General features: G+C 42.7%; 1 protein-coding gene across 2 annotated transcripts; it reads left to right on the forward strand.

The window, feature by feature from the left end:
- The first annotated feature begins 7,162 nt into the window (after positions 1-7,162).
- LOC118415368 (kelch repeat and BTB domain-containing protein 2-like) lies at positions 7,163-17,873 on the forward strand. Of its 2 annotated transcripts, none has more exons than XM_035819923.1 (4): positions 7,163-7,492; positions 7,703-7,842; positions 16,463-16,669; positions 16,863-17,873. In XM_035819923.1, the coding sequence occupies exons 1-4, from the start codon at positions 7,178-7,180 to the stop codon at positions 17,713-17,715; spliced, it is 1,515 nt and encodes a 504-aa protein (XP_035675816.1). In that variant the 5' UTR covers positions 7,163-7,177; the 3' UTR covers positions 17,716-17,873. The 2 variants fall into 2 exon arrangements, with proteins under 2 accessions (XP_035675816.1, XP_035675815.1); XM_035819922.1 differs by lacking the exons at positions 16,463-16,669; positions 16,863-17,873 and adding exons at positions 8,032-8,235; positions 8,510-10,410.
- Positions 17,874-22,498: the final 4,625 nt, after the last annotated feature.

Below are 22,498 nucleotides of genomic sequence, written 5' to 3' on the forward strand. Positions count from 1 at the left end.
TGCAACAATATGTGGGTAATCAGTGAATGACTTAGTACCCTTTGACCCTGGGGTCAGCCAACATCACCAAAATGGCTGCCGCACACCAAGAACCCCACGCCAGCGCAGTTCGTCCTCGTTCTTACCAAGACGAGAGCCATACGAGAGGGTTTCTTGGAACTGTGGGTGACTTACAGAAGGCTGGGGTGCTGCAGGATGTCGTCCTTGAAGTCGAGGACCGGCGGTTTCCCTGCCATCGGCTTGTTCTGTCCGCGGCCAGCCTCTACTTCAGGGCCATGTTTACAAGTGACATGTCGGAAAGTCGTCAGAAGACGGTTGTTTTACAGGTAGGTTTGGTGTAGAATTGTTTCGATAGAATGAATTAGAGAATTTCCAATAATGCTACGTACCATACATTTGAGAGAACATATGAAACAGGGGAAATTCATTGTAACAAAGCGAACAAATGTTAAACTTTCCTTTGTCCCTCGTAATTCCCCCCTCCCCACCTACTGACCTCTTTTGAATTTGGGGGTCAACGTAAATTTGTAGCCACATTATAATGAGCATATATGTGTAAGGTCTCAGAGGTGGTTCGACGACTCAAAACCTATAAAAAGGTGCAAATAAAATTTACAAGAATTCAGTATGCAACCTACAAAAAATCTGAAAATGAGCATAGATTTGCCTGCTCGTTTGTCTATAAAAGACACTTTGGTTTGACCCCCAGTGGAGGTTATGGGACTTCAGGCGACGAACAGGAAGGGCCGGTAACAGTATCAAGGCGCAAATTCCCGCTGGCCGAAGAAGCAACGTAACCCAATCTATATACCGTATCAACACTGATACCTCTACCATTCACCACAGTTTCTAAACCGCTGTTGTGCACAGAAGAATAACTACGGCCTTTGCAAGTACAGTAGTGCACTATTTGACCCGAACTACTTTTGGGGACGGATAAAAACTGTCTTCTGAGACCTTAACAAGAAATAATTCTTTACAGTTATCGGACACAGATGAAGTACTAGTAAGAAGTAGTAGAGATTATGTAGATAAGACAACAGAATGGGAGAAAAAATGACCTCCTAAAGATAATGAAGCAAATTTGTGATATATTTCCTCTTTATACACTCTGACTTTGCTACCTTATGTGTTGAATGCTTGAACATTGTTACAATTTACTGTTTTGTAGGGTATAGATGCAGGCATGTTTGAGGAGATCCTGAGTTACGTCTACTCGGGAACTCTCCATGTGTCCCTGGACAAAGTGCAGCCCCTGTACCAGGCAGCCGACCTCCTCCAACTGGACTATGTGAGAGACACCTGCAGCAGCTACATGGCCATGAACGTGGAACAGTCCACCTTTGTGGACCTGTACACGTTTGCTGCTGTTTTTTCCGTGGACATTGTCCTGAGGCGTTGTGTGGAATGGATCAGTATGAACTTTACTGAGGTGGGACTGACATTTGATAGTAGGTCACTTCTGTCGATCATGATCTTGAAAAAAAAAATAGTTTGTCTTGCATAACTCAAGTTAAGGTAACTTTTGTTTGGCTATCAGTAGAACACTCAAAAGGAATACCTCCTTATTTGTTTTGTGATAACTGTTCAGTTTTAACAAGCCTGGGTTTAAGGCTTAACCAACATATATTCTGCACCTCCACAGTTTTCCCTTGGAGACGAATTCTGCCGCCTGAGTGTGAATCAGCTGACTGAGATTATCAGCCACGATCAGCTGGATGTCAAAGAGGAGACAACAGTGTGGGAGGCTGTGGTGAGATGGGTGCAGCACAGCAGGGAGGACAGGTTGGCGTTTTACTAATAGATATGGATGTGTACATGCTTCAGTGCACGTATGACCACAGAAGCTTTTCGTTATTAATCAACAAGTGACTTTTACCAGTTTCCCCAGAGATTCAAGATGTCCGAATTCTCTCCTGCAATGTATGAAAGTCTAATACCGCCATGTGAATATTTTGTACCCTACAGACTGCACCACCTACCCAGCATCCTCCCTCACATCCGCTTCAACATGCTGACCTCAGATGACACATCAGCCATCTTGGAACACCCCTTAGTAAGGGAGGATCCTGAGAGTTCTGAGGTCATTGGAAAAGCGGTACAGGAAGGGAACCCTGACCTGATGTCGAGGCTTGGGAGGACTACAGAAATGGTCCTGCTGTCCCATGCTGTGTCAGTATATTCTTATTCTTTGTTCCATTTTCCAGGTCTACAATCCTTATAGAAGGTTATTTGACACTTTGTGTATACACATTTTCACTGTCTCGGTTATCTTACAAGCACCCGACCTTTTTGCGACTAAAATGACCGAGTGGGGTCCAAACGAACTCCAAAATGTTTTGGTCAATAAGATCTTCGTTTCTATTCTTATCGATGATACATATCGATTGTGCATACATTGCTTAGTCATTATGAGAGGAATACTTTGATATGATAATGTGTTGATTATATCAGCTCATTATCATGATTTATGAAAAAGATCAGAGCATTTTGCACTAACCCTATTCTGAACAGGTAGGGGAATTTTGAGGTCCTCAGCAAATTTTATGCCGCATAACTCGTGAAAGGCTAGCGTGAGAGCTACCACAAAATGTCTTATGCCACCTAAGTAAATTCGTAATTTTTCTTACTAGGGCAACGGGATTCTAACAGGCACATCTTCGCCAAAATTTGTCACTTCAGAGTTAAACAGGGTTTTCTTGGTTAACTTCTATTGTATTTTTTTTACAGTTACATGAATTAAATCTTACGAAATTCAATATAGCTTTCATGGTCTATAATTTATAATTTATGCTAATTTCATGACGTCGTTGGTCAAAATCCAAGATGACTGCCCTTATTTCATTTTTCACTTAGCTAAATGACGCCATAATGTCACATTATCAGATGATGACACAAAAGGTATTGTGATGATTTAGTTTCACGAAATGTATCAATTTCCGTAAAAAAACACTTTGCAGAGAGTGTAGCAGACATTGACTAACAAAGTCAAGGAAGGAATTTATCTCCAGATTGAAGATGTTCAAATGACACTTCAATATTTACGCATGGCGTCCAAATTGGTGTTTGAGTGTTAACATACTTTGTGCCTAATTCCAACACATACTGAATTTCATTTCTTTGAGGCTGCAAGATTATATTTGATAGATAACAACAGTGCATGTAGTGATGTGGGCCTCATTCTTGAGGAAAGGGTTGAGTTTCGTGGCCATTATAATTGACTGTTGCTTATGTGTTCTACCCTCTTCATCAGTTCCAGTGATGTCCTCTTCATGAACCCTCCGGAAGGGAAGTACATCAGCTGCAGTTATGATCGTAAAAACCTTCCTGACACAGCAAACGTGACAGTCACTAGTGATAACAATATCTACGTCCTGACTTGTGAGGAAGAGAGTAGCGTTCAGTTATCCTTGTTTAAGTACAACCATGCGGGGAATTTGTGGGAAGATGCTGGTATGTCCTCAGTATCTAAGTGGCTGAGGCGGGGAAAAGATTTGGAATACTACTATAAGCACCTTGTTGAAGTTGATCACATTTTGTACTATCTTGCTGTTGATGAAGATGAAGAGGTGTTATTGATGATAAAGTACAACCAGCACACAGACCATTGGGAGGAATGTTCACAGCTGCAGCTTGACAATACTCTATCCGCCGTCTACAATGTTCTAGCATTGTCCTGTGGCCCACACATCTACTTCCTTACAAGCGACGAACTGCATCGCTACGACCCGAGCCAGGACCGTTGGTGCAAGAGGACCTCACCAGGGTACTTTCCTGAAGTCTGTACAGCCGTCGCCATGGGAACAGAGATTTTCTGTACCGATATGGATTTAACTCAGACTATGGTGTACGACACAGAGTCAGACCAATGGCAGACACTGCAAAGCTGGCCGAACCCAGGAGACTTTGATATCCACGATGTTCCCAGTCTTTTCGTACTGGACAACCAGCTACACGTACTGTTCAGCTGTACTAGCAACACCGAGGAAAGATGCAGAAACCTGCTATATGTGTATGACAGGTCTGCTGATGCCTGGAGAGACTTGAAGGCCACCTTGCCTAATAATGACTATGATGCGCGTGGACCTCATTTCCCTGTGGCACGTATATGCCCACGGTATCTTGGGGGGTGGGGGGGTGGACATGAAATAATTTCATAATTTTTTTCATCGTTAGTGCGCAGGTTAAGGAAGCATATAATGTGTATATTTATCTATTTATTTATTCATTTATTTATCTATTTATTTATTTATTCGAATTCACAGAAATGATCTGAGAGGATCCTGCAACAGGAATATAACTTTCCTCTACAAGGTCGGATCTACTTATACAAAGAAACATAATGAAAATAAACAATTAAAACAAAGAAAACTACATACATAACTTCTAAATGAATGGTTAAAACTATTGGGACAGTAGTTCTTGTTCTTGTTCTTGTACTGAATAACACCCCTTATTTTGTTGGGGCAAACCATCCAGGGTGTAGTGCTGCTGTTTATTGACCGTTCCTCAGGTGTTGCAACACCGCTTCCTTAAACTTGACGGGATTAGCTTGAAGTGTCGTTGAGTATGGCAGGGTATTCCAATCGATAGTGGTTCTTGGGAAATATGAATGTTTGTGACAGTCTTTATTAGTCTTAATGGGTTTGTATGAGTTTGGGTGACTATGTCTAGATTGCCTTGGGTTCGGCTGCAACTAGTAATCCACCGGTAGGGCTAGGAGATTTTGTCTAGATTTCTGGTAAGTCTGTTGGCTGTACTTCTATTTTTGAGTGTATCCCAACCCAGGTCCGAGACTAGTTTAGTGGCGCTTATCTGAGAATTTGGACAGTTCGGGACATTTGAAGCAAATCTAGCCGCTCTTTTTTGGACCGCTTCGAGTTTGGAAATGTGGTTTTTCTGAAAGGATCACATGCTGCACTGGCATATTCAAGATGGGGTATGACCAGGCTAGTGTAGGCTTTTTGTTTGACCTTTTTGGGGCAGTCAAATAAGTTGCGCTTAACGAATCCAAGGGTCTTTGTTTGCTTTGCATGTAATGTTATCTATATGGTTGAACCATGATAGTTGGTTATTTAAGGTAACACCCAAGTATTTGTGATTACTGGTTTCCGTCAGAATGTGGTTACCTAGCCTATAGTCATATACTTTGGGTTTACGTTTATGTGTGAACTTCATGACATGACATTTGTCAGGATGCAATTTCATCTGCCACTCCTCTTGCCATTTGTCTAATTTGTTAATGTCATCTTGTAACAGTGAATTGTCCTGGTCATTTTTGATTTCCCTGTAGATGACACAGTCATCTGCGAAGAGTCTAATGTTGGAATTTAGGTCGTCAGCTAAGTCGTTTATATAGATTAGAAATAGTAATGGGCCAAGGACGGTACTTGTGGTACCCCAGAATCTACATTTGACCATTCAGAGTGTTCACCCCCAACCACTGCCCTTTGTTTACGATTTGTTAAGAAGTTCGTTATCCGTTTGAGCAATTGGTCTGAAATACCGTAGTTTTTTTAACTTCATGAGAAGTTGGTTGTGGGGCACTTTGTCGAATGCCTTAGCGAAGTCAGTTATAATCATATCTGTTTGGGATCTGGTGTCAAGAGAAGTAGCTAAGTCATTTGTTGTCAATATGAGTACATGGAAGTAATCAGTCCCATCCATGAAATGAATGAAAAGTTTGTATCACTTTTGAACAATGAATATTTACTGACGGAAATATGGTCGTCGTTTTGTTTTATTCTGTCTAACGACCAATTTTACTTTGAAGAGGGTTAAAACTAAATTGTGTCATAATTACTTCTATGAAAGCATCCTTTCTAAATTCTCTCAGCTTTGAGGGGCTTCTTAGCGAAACAAAAATCACTACATTCATCACATTTATTGCAAAACATCTATGTTTAAAAACATCTAAATATAAAGACTTACCCAACACATCATAAAAATTATGTTTTTGAAAGAAAGACTCAACCTGAAGTAATGTTGGTTCTTCTAGTGTCAGCTATCAGCAGTTATATTCACATAAGGCAAGACGTGCCAACATACAAAATCATGTTGAAGCATCGTGTAATGGGGGTATATTTTCACTCTATCAAACCAACGCTCAAAGAACGGCGAGTAAAACATAACCTTCTTGCCAGTGGTACAGGTATCAATATCAGTTATTTACATCATATAATGGTATCTTCCATCTCAAGAAATGATGGAAGAATTCCTAGTGCTACATTATACGGGTAATCAGTGCTACATTATACGGGTAATCAGTGCTTGTCTAGTCTACGTACCCTTTGACCCTTCGGGCATACCATCATCATCAACATGGCTGCCGCAGACCGAGAAGCCCACGTCAGCACAGTTCGTCCTCGTTCCTACCAAGACGAGAGCTATCTGCACGGGTTTCTTGGAACTGTAGGTGACTTACAGAAGGCTGGGGTACTGCAGGATGTCGTCCTTGAAGTTGAGGGCCAGCGGTTTCCCTGCCATCGGCTTGTTCTGTCGGCGGCCAGCCCCTACTTCAGGGCCATGTTTACAAGTGACATGGCGGAAAGTCGTCAGAAGACGGTTGCTTTACAGGTAGGTTTGGTGTAGAATTGAGTTAGAATAGAGTGAATCAGAGAACTTCCAAAGATACTACGTACCATAGAGAACATCTAAAACATGGTAATTTCATTGTTTACCAAAACGAACAAATGTTGAACTTTTCTTTCTCTAGATATGCCCCCCTCCCCACCTACTGACCTCTTTGAAATTTTGAGGTCAAAGTTCATGTTTTTGGCCACATTACTATGAGCATGTATCTTCAAACAAAGAGAGAGATTATGGAGATAAAATAACAGAATGGGAGAAAAAATGACATTCAAATTAAGATAATCAAGCAAATTGTGATATATTTCCCTTCTTTATAGAAGTTTATTTGCAAGTTCGTGCCCGAGGGCTAATTGCAAGTACATGGTATACACATAGTGACAATGGACAGTCATAAACAATATTCTAATCTAATACTAGTGTTGGCTATTTCTAAACAGGTTGGGTTTGACTCCTTTTTTGGAAGCAGAGGGAGACGAAACGCCCACATTTTCTAAAATTTGTGGGTTCTGCGATTTCAAGAGAAAAGTGGCTTTCTAGTCGTCTGTCAATGTGAGGAAGTTGGGATAATACTTTATACACCCTTACAATGATACCTTATTTGTTGAATGTTTGCGCATTGTTATTACTAACTGTTTTGCAGGGTTTGGATGCAGACATATTTGGGGAGCTCCTGAGTTACATCTACTCGGGAACTCTCCATGTGTCCCTGGACAAAGTGCAGCACCTGTACCAGGCAGCCGACCTCCTCCAACTGGACTATGTGAGAGACACCTGCATCAGCTATATGGCCATGAATTTGGAGCGCTCCACCTGTGTGGACATGTACAAGTTTGCTGATGTTTTTTCTGTAGATATTCTCCTGAGGCGTTGTGTGGAGTGGATCGATATAAACTTTACTGAGGTGGGATTTACATTTTGATGGTAGGTCACCTTTGCAGATCATGAATCTTGAAACTAAATTGTCTTGTAAAACCCAAGTGACGGTAACTTTTCTATGCCGCCTATCAGTAGAATACTCTTTAGGAGTATTCCTTAACTTGTAGTGTTTACTGTTCAGTTTTAACAGGCCTTGTGTCAAGGGTTATCCAACATGTAAACTGTTCCTCCACAGTTTTCCTTCAGTGAGGAGTTTTGCAGCTTGAGTGTGAATCAACTGACTGAGATCATCAGCCACGATGAGCTGGATGTTAAAGAGGAGACAACAGTGTGGGAGGCTGTGGTGAGATGGGTGCAGCACAGCAAGGAGGATAGGTGGGTGTTATATAATTATAGGTATCGTTGTCTACATACTGCATTGCATCATTTGCATGTATGACTGTAGAAGCTTGCAGTTATTGATGAATGATTTTACCTGTCTTTCCCTGAGACTTAAGATACCTAAATTTTCCTCTTCAATGTCTAAATGTTTAACACCCTATTTGAATCTCTTGTACACCACAGACTGCCCCACCTACCCAGCATCCTCCCTCACATCCGCTTCGGCCAACTGACCTCAGATGACACGGCAGCCATCTTGGAACATTCGCTGATCAGGGAGGATCCTGGGAGTTTTGAGGTCATCAAGAATTTTGTAGAGAAAGGAAACAATGACCTGAAACCTAGACTTGGGAGGACTACAGAAATGGTTCTGCTGTCTGATTTTAAGTCAGTATATACTTATTCGTTTTACCTTCTGGCTCTACAATCCTTATACAAGGTTATTCCACATTTTGACGTCCTGCAATACACATTTTCCATGGAATACAATAAAAAGGCCCTGGGTCAAATCCCAACACTTACTGAATTTAATTTCTCTGAGGCTATAAGGTTAGATTTGACAGATAACGTCAGTGTATGCTGTGACATTGGCCTCATTCCTAGAAAAAGGGTATGCAAATCCATTTTATTGACTGTTGCTTATGTGTTCTACCCTCTTCAGTTCCGGTGATCTCCTCTTCATGAACCCTCTGGAAGGGAAGTACATCACCTGCAGTTACAATCGTAAAGACCGTCCTGGAGCCATGGATTTGACAGTCACCAGTGATAACAACATCTACATCCTGACTCGTGATCGAGAGAGTAACGATCGGTCTGTGTTTAAATACAACCATGCGGAGAATGTGTGGAAAAATGCTGGTATGTCTTCAATATCTAAGTCGCTGCGACCGGAACACCATTTGAATTGCCTAAATGAGCACCTCGTTGAAGTTGATCAAACTTTATACTACCTTGCTGAAAATACAGAAGGTGTGGTGTGGATGAGAAAGTACAACCGGCACACAGATCAGTGGCAGGAGTGTTCACAGCCACAATTTGACAATATTACATACAACTACAGTGCCGCATTGCCCTGCAGTCCACACATCTATTTCCTCACAACCTCGGAAGTGCATCGCTACGACCCGAGACAGGACCGTTGGTGCAAGCAGAGCCCATCACCAGAACTCAACCTTGAAATCGAAACAGCCGTTGTCATGGGAACAGAGATTTTCTGCACCGATTTTGACTTCAGTCAGACCATGGTGTACGACACGGAATCAGACTGCTGGCAGGAACTGCAAGGCTGGCCGAACCCAGGAAACCGTAAAACTAGTAGTATTCCCAGTCTTTTCGTCTTGAACAACCAGCTGCACATATGGTTCATCTGTTGCTATGATCATAATGAGGATGAAGAAGAACACGTAGTATATGTGTATGACAAGTCTGCTGATGTCTGGAGAGACTTGAATGCCACTTTGCCTAATAAGGAATATTTCCGGTATGGTCGCCTGTGCCCTGCGCGTATATACCTACCGTATCTTAAAGTACAGGATAAGGAGATCTAGAATGTAACAATCTTACAGGGCAGGATTGTTTAATGATATTTGTGTTAAAATTTGGCTTCTGACTCTGAGGAGAACCCAAAAGTGGGATAGATATTTTGGAACATTTGTAACAAGTTGCATTTTGACGGAAACCCATTCACAAAGTGCCGTAGCCAAATGGCCTGAAAGCAGAAATCGGCGCCGCCATATGTACCATGTACATTGCTAGGAGAATGTTAACTTTTCGGGTTCTTTTTTAAGATACTCAGCTTCTCATGACTGACTTGATGTGTCTTCCACGCATTAAAAAAGTTGTAATTGCTAGATACACCATTTATAAAAGTGTCGTAACAATTGTACTTATATTAATTTTCATGTTCATTTTCATGTCCTATAAAAGTTTTTTTTTTCTGTATTTGATTTTGTACTTTTTTTCACACTTTGTGTGATAGCCTGACGAGGTTTTGTATGTTAGTCTAAGTTTTGTATATTTAGACTAAGTTTTGAATGTTAGCCTGACTAAGTTTTGTATACGTATGTTACCCTGACTAAGATTTGTATGTTACCCTAAGTTTTTTTATGGTAGCCTGACTAAGATTTGTATGTTACCCTGACTAAGTTTTGGATGTTAGCCTGACTAAGTTTTGGATGTGAGCCTCATTAAGCCTTGTATGTTAGCCTATTTTTTTCATGTGAGCCTAATTTTTTTATTCTAGCAACCCTTTTAAGCCAGGCCTCTCGTTGTAGGTCTCCACGGAGCCCAGGACAGTGAGAGTTTATGTTGAACAGAGTCTGACTATTGATGTGAATTGTTTTAAGCTTTTGCAGAAAAAGATACTTGGAAATTTACACTCATTCATATGGATTACACCAGTTGACGTTTGCATATACTATGAATAACCTGTTGTATAATTTTGTGTTATGTTTCTTTACACTTAGTTATTCTTCAGAAGCCAGTTACGGTGTTACGCATGTCCATGAGATTAGAACAACTTTATATACCTGCACTTCCTTTGACAATATATATGTATATCTTTGTATAATTTAACAATAAATCGATTAATAAACACAATGATTCATTCTTTAGTTAGGTGCTATAGTACTAAGAAGAAATTGATAGATGATACATTCATAATTTTTGTTGTGATTTTTGACCCGTTTTACAGCATGTCTGTTACATTTTAAATGTTTCTAAGATAAAAAAAATAGCATTACCCCGTTTACTGCGTAAATGTATCTATGAAACCATCTGCATATTCCTTCAAAGCTACTTCGGCATTAAACCAGCACATGCAGAAGACATACACCTAAATGAGGAAAGTTGATATATATCTTTAAAGAAAGATACCAACCTAGACGTACCGTAAGCCATCCGCAGACCCAACATCTTTCTACTGTATAATGTTACACGCATTCACATACAGTCAAAAAGTACTAAGTTACCAAAACAATGAAAACTCGGGCATATTTTTAAAACGAATTCGAAGTCAGCACTGAAAACAGGAAATAAATCAAAATGATGTCGCTTATTTACATCTTATAGTAGGAACCCGTCCCCCGAGACAGATATAGACAGACCGCTACAATATGTGGGTAATCAGTGACTGACTTGACCCTGCTGTCATAGCATAGTTTATACCAAAATGGCTGCCGCACACCAAGAACCCCACGTCAGCGCAGTTCGTCCACGTTCCTACCAAGACGAGAGCTATCTGCACGGGTTTCTTGGAACTGTGGACGACTTACAGAAGGCTGGGGTACTGCAGGATGTCGTCCTTGAAGTCGAGGGCCAGCGGTTTCCCTGCCATCGGCTTGTTCTATCCGCGGCCAGCCCCTACTTCAGGGCCATGTTTACAAGTGACATGGCGGAAAGTCGTCAGAAGACGGTTGTTTTACAGGTAGGTTTGGTGTAGAATAGAGTTAGAATAGGGTGAAACAGAGAACTTCTAAAGATGCTACGTACCATAGAGAACGCCTTAAATGGGAAATCCATTGTTTACCAAAACGAACAAATTAAGGTCTCAGAACACAGTATTTTATTTATAATAACATTGAATTCGACTGATATGTTAGGAATTGACCTCGGCTGACTTGAACTGTAACGTTTTTGTTACCGTCAGAACCGCTGTTACCATGGCAACGGCCGCCAAGACCGCTCCCTATGCTTAAGTATAGGACTTAGTGCGGTCTAAAGCCCGCTCCGCTGGGGGTCAAATCAAAGTGTCTTTTATAGAAAAACGAGCAGGCAAATCTATGCTCATTTTCAGATATGTTGGAGGTCGTACCCTCGACTTCAACATACTAAATTCTTGTAAATTGTATCTGCACCTTTCTATAGGTTTTGAGTCGTCGAACCACCTCACTTTGGGGTCCTTAACCATGTAAATCCCCATAGGCGAAAAACTGTGTTCTGAGACCTTGAATCACAGCGTTAATTCCCCAGGGACGGGTAATAACATTGAATTCGACTGATATGTTAGGAATTGACCTCGGCTGACTTGAACTGTAACGTTTTTGTTACCGTCAGAACCGCTGTTACCATGGCAACGGCCGCCAAGACCGCTCCCTATGCTTAAGTATAGGACTTAGTGCGGTCTAAAGCCCGCTCGACCCCCCCCCCCCCCTTTTTCCGCCCTAAAAAAGACTAACCCCCAATCCAAATCACTCAGAACGGTAGAATGTGGTCTGGCAAGCATCTTGTAGAAGAAAAAGTCAACCAGACTATTAAATTTGTTGAGATAATGAGACCAATTAGCGGCCCCTCAGATAGTCCTTGTACAGGGCCGACACCTGTGCTAGGCGCCGAAGTGCAAAGTTGGCCATATCTCAGGAACCATTTGGATTTCTGTTCTAAAACTTGGTACGGTTTTATATCTTGACTAGTTTTATTGTATGAATGAAAAGAAATCCAAGGTCAAGTTGGTTTAAGGTCTCAGAACACAGTATTTATACGCGACCCCCGTCCCCAAAAGTAGTTCGGGTTAAAATAGTGCACCGCAGTACTTGCAAAGGCCGTAGTTATTCTTCCGTGTACAACAGCGAGGTGGAAACTGTGGTGAATGGTAGAGGAATATATCGTTGTTGATACGGTATAAGTTGGATTACGTTGCTCCTTCGGCCAGCGGGAATTTGCGCCTTGATACTGTTACCGGCACTTCCTGTTCGTCGCCTGCAGTTCCATGACCTCCGCTGGGGGTCAAATCAAAGTGTCTTTTATAGAAAAACGAGCAGGCAAATCTATGCTCATTTTCAGATATGTTGGAGGTCGTACCCTCGACTTCAACATACTAAATTCTTGTAAATTGTATCTGCACCTTTCTATAGGTTTTGAGTCGTCGAACCACCTCACTTTGGGGTCCTTAACCATGTAAATCCCCATAGGCGAAAAACTGTGTTCTGAGACCTTGAATCACAGCGTTAATTCCCCAGGGACGGGTAATAACATTGAATTCGACTGATATGTTAGGAATTGACCTCGGCTGACTTGAACTGTAACGTTTTTGTTACCGTCAGAACCGCTGTTACCATGGCAACGGCCGCCAAGACCGCTCCCTATGCTTAAGTATAGGACTTAGTGCGGTCTAAAGCCCGCTCCCCCCCCCCCCCTTTTCCGCCCTAAAAAAGACTAACCCCCAATCCAAATCACTCAGAACGGTAGAATGTGGTCTGGCAAGCATCTTGTAGAAGAAAAAGTCAACCAGACTATTAAATTTGTTGAGATAATGAGACCAATTAGCGGCCCCTCAGATAGTCCTTGTACAGGGCCGACACCTGTGCTAGGCGCCGAAGTGCAAAGTTGGCCATATCTCAGGAACCATTTGGATTTCTGTTCTAAAACTTGGTACGGTTTTATATCTTGACTAGTTTTATTGTATGAATGAAAAGAAATCCAAGGTCAAGTTGGTTTAAGGTCTCAGAACACAGTATTTATACGCGACCCCCGTCCCCAAAAGTAGTTCGGGTTAAAATAGTGCACCGCAGTACTTGCAAAGGCCGTAGTTATTCTTCCGTGTACAACAGCGAGGTGGAAACTGTGGTGAATGGTAGAGGAATATATCGTTGTTGATACGGTATAAGTTGGATTACGTTGCTCCTTCGGCCAGCGGGAATTTGCGCCTTGATACTGTTACCGGCACTTCCTGTTCGTCGCCTGCAGTTCCATGACCTCCGCTGGGGGTCAAATCAAAGTGTCTTTTATAGAAAAACGAGCAGGCAAATCTATGCTCATTTTCAGATATGTTGGAGGTCGTACCCTCGACTTCAACATACTAAATTCTTGTAAATTGTATCTGCACCTTTCTATAGGTTTTGAGTCGTCGAACCACCTCACTTTGGGGTCCTTAACCATGTAAATCCCCATAGGCGAAAAACTGTGTTCTGAGACCTTGAATCACAGCGTTAATTCCCCAGGGACGGGTAATAACATTGAATTCGACTGATATGTTAGGAATTGACCTCGGCTGACTTGAACTGTAACGTTTTTGTTACCGTCAGAACCGCTGTTACCATGGCAACGGCCGCCAAGACCGCTCCCTATGCTTAAGTATAGGACTTAGTGCGGTTTAAAGCCCGCTGGACCCCCCCCCCCCCCCCCTTTTTCCGCCCTAAAAAAGACTAACCCCCAATCCAAATCACTCAGAACGGTAGAATGTGGTCTGGCAAGCATCTTGTAGAAGAAAAAGTCAACCAGACTATTAAATTTGTTGAGATAATGAGACCAATTAGCGGCCCCTCAGATAGTCCTTGTACAGGGCCGACACCTGTGCTAGGCGCCGAAGTGCAAAGTTGGCCATATCAAATACACGAAGTCCGTCAGGCCGCAAACTTGGTACGGTATTATATCTTGACTAGTTTTATTGTATGAATGAAAAGAAATCCAAGGTCAAGTTGGTTGAATCACAGCGTTAATTCCCCAGGGACGGGTAATAACATTGAATTCGACTGATATGTTAGGAATTGACCTCGGCTGACTTGAACTGTAACGTTTTTGTTACCGTCAGAACCGCCGTTACCATGGCAACGGCCGCCAAGACCGCTCCCTATGCTTAAGTATAGGACTTTGTGCGGTCTAAAGCCCGCTCGACCCCCCCCCCCTTTTCCGCCCTAAAAAAGACTAACCCCCAATCCAAATCACTCAGAACGGTAGAATGTGGTCTGGCAAGCATCTTGTAGAAGAAAAAGTCAACCAGACTATTAAATTTGTTGAGATAATGAGACCAATTAGCGGCCCCTCAGATAGTCCTTGTACAGGGCCGACACCTGTGCTAGGCGCCGAAGTGCAAAGTTGGCCATATCTCAGGAACCATTTGGATTTCTGTTCTAAAACTTGGTACGGTTTTATATCTTGACTAGTTTTATTGTATGAATGAAAAGAAATCCAAGGTCAAGTTGGTTTAAGGTCTCAGAACACAGTATTTATACGCGACCCCCGTCCCCAAAAGTAGTTCGGGTTAAAATAGTGCACCGCAGTACTTGCAAAGGCCGTAGTTATTCTTCCGTGTACAACAGCGAGGTGGAAACTGTGGTGAATGGTAGAGGAATATATCGTTGTTGATACGGTATAAGTTGGATTACGTTGCTCCTTCGGCCAGCGGGAATTTGCGCCTTGATACTGTTACCGGCACTTCCTGTTCGTCGCCTGCAGTTCCATGACCTCCGCTGGGGGTCAAATCAAAGTGTCTTTTATAGAAAAACGAGCAGGCAAATCTATGCTCATTTTCAGATATGTTGGAGGTCGTACCCTCGACTTCAACATACTAAATTCTTGTAAATTGTATCTGCACCTTTCTATAGGTTTTGAGTCGTCGAACCACCTCACTTTGGGGTCCTTAACCATGTAAATCCCCATAGGCGAAAAACTGTGTTCTGAGACCTTAAACGTTTTCTTTGTCCCCCGTTATGCCCCCCTCCCCACCTACCGACCTCTTTGAAATTTTGGGTCAAAGTTCATATTTGTGGTCACACTATAATGGGCATGTATCTTTAACAAGAAAGGATCATTTACAGGTATTGGACACAGATGAAGTACTAGTACGTAAGGAGTAGTATGATAATGTAGATAAAATAACACAATGGGAGAAAAAATGATATATAAACAAATTTGTGATATATTTTCTTCTTTATACACCCTGATAATGATAATGATACCTCACATGTGAAACGTTTGAATATTGTTACGATTTACTGTAATTCAGGGTTTGGATGCAGGCATGTTTGGAGAGATCCTGAGTTACATCTACTCGGGAACCCTCCATGTGTCCCTGGACAAAGTGCAGCTCCTGTACCAGTCAGCCGACCTCCTCCAACTGGACTATGTGAGAGACACCTGCAGCAGCTACATGGCCATGAACGTGGAGCGCTCCACCTGTGTGGACCTGTTTAAGTTTGCTGATGTCTACTCTGTGGACATTGTCCAAAACCGTTGTCTGCAGTTGATCCATAGAAACTTTGCTGAGGTAGGTCATTTATTTTTATAGCAGATCACTTCATTTTTCCTCTCCTCTATTACAAGATGAAGTGAATACAAGGGTGGTTGGAATCTGTCATGAAATTCTAGAAAAATAAGTCTTTGTGTTAAAGATTATTGCAAAACGTTTGCAAATTATATTTGGTTGCATTTTTTGCAAGTGGCCGTTATTTTACAGAATGTCATCTACAAATTTAAATTTTGTAACCTGCACAGCTGTCTTGAGTATTATTTTAAACCTACTTCTCAATGCTGTTTTTTTTTCTATTTGTAAGAAGCCTTTACCAATGAATGGTTGGTTTGCACAGTACCGTACATGAGCCAGGTAACATACATGTACATGTGATCTGTGCCTTCACAGGTTGCCCGCAGCGAAGACTTCCACAGTCTGAGTGTGAATCAGCTGACTGAGATCATCATCCATGATGAGCTGAATGTTAAAGAAGAGACAACAGTGTGGGAGGTTGTAGTGAGATGGGTGCAGCACAGCAGGGAGGACAGGTGGGTGTCAGTGTTCTATAGGTGTATAGTGTGCTTTTAATATGACAACAAACATGCTTGATTATAAAGCTGCTATGTTATTAAAAGTCAGCCAAATCCACCCCTACCCTGCACCCTACAGACTGCACCACCTACCCAGCATCCTTCCTCACATCCGCTTCAACCTGCTGACCTCAGACGACACGGCAGCCATCTTGGAACACCCCGTAGTCAGGGAGGATCCTGGGAGTTCTGAGGTCATCAGGAATCTTGTACAGAACAGGAATTCCAACCTGAAGCCGAGACTTGGGCTTACCATGGAAATGGCTCTGCTGTATAATAGAGAACGGTCAGTAAATACTTATTCTTCGTTTGCCTTTCCACGTCGTAAACAGTCATGTATTGTAGCTTATTTTATTCAAGCTACAGTATCAGATTTGGTGACTTAAGCATTATATGCTGTGAACTTGGCCACATTCGCAAAGAAAAGGTATGGCTTTGCTGCACAGTATCAGTTTACAATATATTTTATCCCTCTACAGTTCCAATGAGCTCCTCTTCATGAACCCGCAGGAAGGAAAGTACATCAGCTGCAGTTACAGGCCAGACGATATTCCTGATTCCACAGCCATGACAGTCACCAATGATAACAGCATTTACATCATGGAAACTAAAGAATTAGAGGAAGATAATCAGCTGTCCCTGTTTAAATACAACCATGCAAAGAATATATGGGAGAGTGAGAGTATGTCATCAGTATTTAGGGGTTCGAAGTATTCTTTCCAGTCCTACAACAAGCCCCTTGTTGAAGTTAATGGGATTTTATACTACATTGTTGGTGTTCGAGATATGTATATGTTGCAGATGAACAAGTACAACCGACACACGAACCAGTGGCAGGAGTGTGCAGAGTTGGAACTTGACGGTATGCCCCACAGCAGTGACTGTGCAATACTGTCCTGCGGACCACATCTCTATTTCCTCACAAAAGAAGAATTGCATTGCTACGACCCAAGGGAGGACACATGGAGCAGGCGGACAGCACCTTTGGTTAGTTATACTTATAAAGTCCACACAGCGATTGCCATGGGAACAGAGCTTTTCTACACAGATAAGAGCTTCACTATGGTGTACGACACAGAGTCAGACTGCTGGCAGAAACTACAAGGCTGGGAGTACCCAGATGAATCTGTTCCTGATTTTGGTCTGATGTTTTTCGCACTGGAGAACCAGCTGCACGTATTGTTGAATTATAATAATGCGACATATGTGTATGACAGGTCTGCTGATGCCTGGAGAGACATGAAGGCCACCCTGCCTAATAAGAGTTATGTAACGTATGGTTGTAACTATCCTGTGGCACGTATTACCGTACCATATCTTAAGGGGGAGTAAAACATTCCTTATGCATTTAGTCTTTAATATGGATAATAAGGATCCACAGTGCACAAGCAGCAGGACTGTAAGATTACTTTTTAGTGCATTGAGTACTTCGAAAAAGCACTTTGATGATTGATAGAAACGACGCTTACTTGTCATTCGTGAGGAATATTTTATTGATATATTCAGACTGATACAGAATGACATAAATTTATCAACCGTAATTTATCAAAGCTTTTAAATAGGAAATGTACACATACAGCAATGTAAACCTACTTCACATTCGTAACGTAGAAAAGCCCTACTTCAACCTACAACGACAATACTAATGGACATGAACACCTTGCTAGATCTTATTATTTCAAAACTTTTCTTTCTTACTGCACTTCAACAAACGAAAGCAAATTATGATACATTATGTTGTATATCATATACGCATACAAAAGGAAAGGTTTACTTTGTACATATACTGAAAACTGTACTCTACACAGCACAGTCTCCACAAGCCCATGTGCCATCACGCGGAGGGTTGGCTGCCATATGCATGCAGCTGACGTGAAAGATCCTCCGGCATGCCCTGCACCTCTCCAGCCTCCCCAGACGCCCTCCTTGTTCGCAGTGGCAGACCAGTGTGAACTGGTGAGTACTGGTTGAACCGACCCTCCATCTGCGGCTGGTCAGACGTGGAAACGGTGTGAGTTTCTCTTCTTTGAAGCACATCTCCAAATGGCTCCTCATCTTCCTGTCGTCATACATAAGCCTGCTCACGTCTTGGCCCTCTGCGATATCCACTGCCCATGCGATGACAAACAGCCCACAATCTTCGGTATTCCATTGATGCTGTACCTCCGGTAACAACACGGTCAGGACGTTTGTGTCCTGGTCAGCAAACCCGGCGTAAGACTGACAAAGCTGAATCTGTAGGGATTTGCTAATGGCGACGCCGAGACTGTCATACAGGTACACCTGTCCGTCTGTGTAAGATGACAGCACCCAGTGCATGGTACCGCTACCACTGTGGTGGATTTGCAGCCCCTTTCCAGTCATCTTGGCAAATCCTGCCTCATAGAGACCGAATACAGGGTCTTCCAGCCCTTGGAGTGCCGGATACTGGCGGCGAAGCAGGCTCTGGGCAGCCTGGATGTGGTTGTATGTCAGCATCTTGCCTCCAACACTTTCGACCCGTTTGTTGATCAAAGACATTTCGATTGTTCCCTCATTTTCTACTTCAGATACGATTGGTTCCAACTGTTTTCCCGTCGCTGTAGAAGACCGACTCAGAGGTGATTTTACCACTGATGCTACCGTAAGACGATGTAACTTAGCAACAGAATCATTGCCTTCTGTAACGTTTCCTGCGTCACGGATGTCACTTGAACTTGGAGCCGCTTCCGTCGGTGCGTTGTTCTCTGAACCTTTCCCTGGCCTGTCGTTATGGGAGGCAGGACGGATCACAATGGCAGGAGGGCCTTCTCCTGGGGCTTGACGCTCCCCTGCTGCATCTTTGAGGACGTTCTTGACTTGCGGGACGAAGTTGGGTTTCGCTGCGAGGTCCGCGTTCTTCATCCTGTACAGGTAAAATATCTTTGTAAATATATTCAACAACCTACCAGGCTTCAGCAGCATTTCAAAATGAAAAAGATAAAAAAATAGACGCTTTCAGCAAACATATGCAGTTGTTTATCAGTTTATTCGCTTTTTTTAGACAAAGAAATTCATAGTTTAGTTGTCGGTTCCGTCATCTGTACGTGCCTACAAGATTAGACACAAAGACAGCTATAGGAAGCCAAATGGATCTAAGATGTACATGGACTGGTCCCAGGTTAACATGTAGAAATGTTAGCGTTGCTGCTTTAAAATGTAAAAAAAAAAGGTCAGTGTCAGTAAAAAAACAGTAGCTAGTTCGGTAACGGACGCCTGGGGTTGGGGTGGGCGGTGCGTAAGCGGGACGTGTATGAGGAGAGTCATTTGGGTACGTTAAGAATCCCGTCATACTTGTTGCAAAAAGTAGAACTCCCTCTTGGTGTGACTATAAACTTTATAGTTTGGTATTTCTTTACTTGTACCTACCGGACAAAATTGACGCGTTACACCTAAATGTGGTTAACCAGTTAAGCGCAACGTGCAAAACTGCATTCGTTCCAAGACTATGCTATGCACCAGCCACCGCTGTTCAGAGAAAACTAAGTGAGACAAGTCCGTCCATGTACTACATTAAAAAAAAACCTTACTCGCCTGCAGTTGAAAAGCGACAGTCTCTTTAACCACAACCTCTCAACTTGGATCTCAACCTCAATAAGGCTGTCGTGGAGCCTATCCATGGTGTTGACATCTGTAACGGAGTACAATTTTGTCAAATATTTTGACTACAAGAAGCAAAAAAATGCCCAATTACCTTGGCTACCTGTCGAACGACATTGGACAGTCGCAATTACCTGTGACTGGGGCTTCCTGAAGCCCGAACAGGGAGGTGACGCGTTCCCATAACCCTTGGATGAAGAAACGGTCGTCTTCAGGCATGACGTGGTTCCGCACATCGGGAAGAGCACTATCGATTATCGCCACGGCGATGTTCATCAGCACCAGGAAGATTAGACACATGGATGCTACAAAGAAGATGGGGCCGAGGATGGGTTTCGCCTCAAAAAGCTCTGTGTAGTCAAAGAGTCCAAGAGACATCTGGAACAATGTCGAGTAGGACAAGCTCATGGCCCTGAAAATATACATTGGTTTCATGGTCATTGTGTTTGATCCCTATCCCATTCCAGGCAGATACTGGCTATGTTTTCATTGTTTGCCTTAGTCCAACATGTATCAGGAGCAAATAAACTATTGCCATTTAAAACATTACAAATTACCAACCTGTACGCTGTTACGGTGGTACCGAACATGAGGTAACCGCTGATGCCAAATCCAGATAAGCAGAGAAAGAAGTAAAGTATAAATCCCGAGAACTCCTTCGCCATTCCCCGGTACACTGACATCACTTTGGCGAGGTACGGATTGAACCTCGACAGTCGCAGAAACTTCATGATGTTGACGAAGGCAAGGAAAGACAGGAACCATCCATACAACAGACTGATGTTTACCAGCGATTTCAGATATTGTAGTTGATCTTAACGAAAACAACATATAATAGTAAATTGTTAGAACTGTATCATACGATATATCTCAAGTATTTCACAAAAATCAGTCCGGTATTGCTTCAGTGTAATACGGTGTAGATAACCCACCTTTCCCTTGCTGAGCAGACGCTAGAGCTTTGGAACTGTAAGCCCTATTGGACCCATACAAGGCAATGACAATGAAGGCCAGGATGAAGTTAAAAGTTTCCACAAGGTTCCATGGCTCCTTTAGGTAGGCCAAGCCGGCTGCGCGTACAGCTTTTGCCTCTTTCCACAGCGAGTAGAAGAGAAAGATGACGTAAATGATTTCCAACAGGACGTAGATGTACCCGATTGTACCAGGCCGTTGATGAAGTCGGAATGTGTGCAGGTGATGATTGCAGAAAACCCCGGACATCTCGGTAAATTCAAACACTACCGTCACCGAAGTGAACATATCCAAGTTTCCATTGTAGAGCAACACTTCCAAAATGACAGCCCTGGTCTGCCTGTCGATCCAACGGTTGGCCTTCAGGTCTGCTAGAATGCTGCGCATCTCGTCTGCTGATCTTCCCAGCTCCAGACTGAAGCCGTCTTTCCAATAGTGAGATTTCAGACCAAAGACGGGTTTGATGGTATAACCACTGATGCGGTAGCTCCATCCAGGTTCGTCTGGTTCAACCTCCGACATATTCGTGACCCTTTTCCATCCCTTCTGAAACACCCCGGTCTCCTTCGTGTTTTCACCATACGCTGCTGTACATTTATCGAACAAGTCCTGCATTGTCACAGGCACTACGCACAGCTCTAGGAAGACAGGGGAGGGAAAGTGAGAGAATTAAGCTGCAAATGTACTTTGGTTTTTGTCAGTCCGCTACTTGTTACAAAAGTTGGAAACACTGATACAGAATCGACAAATTTCGAGACTATTCAGACGTCCGTTGATGTTTACTTTATAGTATTAATGGTTCCACCAACCTGACTTTACTCGGGCTTGGATCAGGCTAGGTGGGGAGACCAGGACCGACTGCATGTCGGCTGTGAAGACGACCTCCTGCCAGCGGGGCTTGTCGTCATTGTAGGAAGTCTCCGGGTAGAAGCTCTTCAGAGCGGTCTCGTCCAGCCATGACCAAACGCCAGTGGGGTCTGCTACCTTTCAAATGATAAAATATTGGATATAAGCATATTCTAAAATCATAATGTATGATACACAAATGATGCAGCTAGAAAATGCCCAGGACTATTTCCATTTTATATCAAAAGCTTGGGTTTGGGAAGTTAGCACGTCGCATCGCATATGTTAACTGTTATTGTACTATTAAGTAGTTGTTACGTTTCATGACGCTGATGACAAAATTAGTGTTTTCCAACGCAACGTTTTGAAAAAGTCAATGATCTGTTTACCTCGTCTATAGACTGCACGAAGTTTTCTGCTGCGCTCTGTGTCTGATAGAAGGCCGTGTTGGTGCTGTGGTGTCCATTAACGATGGTCAGAGCAAGCAGGAGGCGAGCAAGAGAAATGATGATATCCCAAAGTAGGTTTCCGATTCTCCTATCTCTCTTTCTCTTTCGTCGCGCTTCGTTAATGTTTGTAAAAGACATCTGAGAAAGTCTTTCCATTTTCTTCTTTACCCGGAATCGGCCACCTATGTTGGACGTCAACATACAATTAAATCAGTAAGCCGCATGGCAAT

The sequence above is a fragment of the Branchiostoma floridae genome, chromosome 5, assembly GCF_000003815.2.
Source record: "Branchiostoma floridae strain S238N-H82 chromosome 5, Bfl_VNyyK, whole genome shotgun sequence".
Taxonomy (NCBI): Eukaryota; Metazoa; Chordata; class Leptocardii; order Amphioxiformes; family Branchiostomatidae; genus Branchiostoma; species Branchiostoma floridae.

Bases quoted from the DNA above. Each gene is read 5' to 3' on its own strand.
- LOC118415368 (XM_035819922.1), top strand. From the start codon at position 7,178: ATGATACCTTATTTGTTGAATGTTTGCGCATTGTTATTACTAACTGTT. The intron at 7,493-7,702 runs GTGGGATTTACA...GTTCCTCCACAG, and splicing joins TCGATATAAACTTTACTGAG to TTTTCCTTCAGTGAGGAGTT. The intron at 7,843-8,031 runs GTGGGTGTTATA...TGTACACCACAG, and splicing joins CAGCACAGCAAGGAGGATAG to ACTGCCCCACCTACCCAGCA.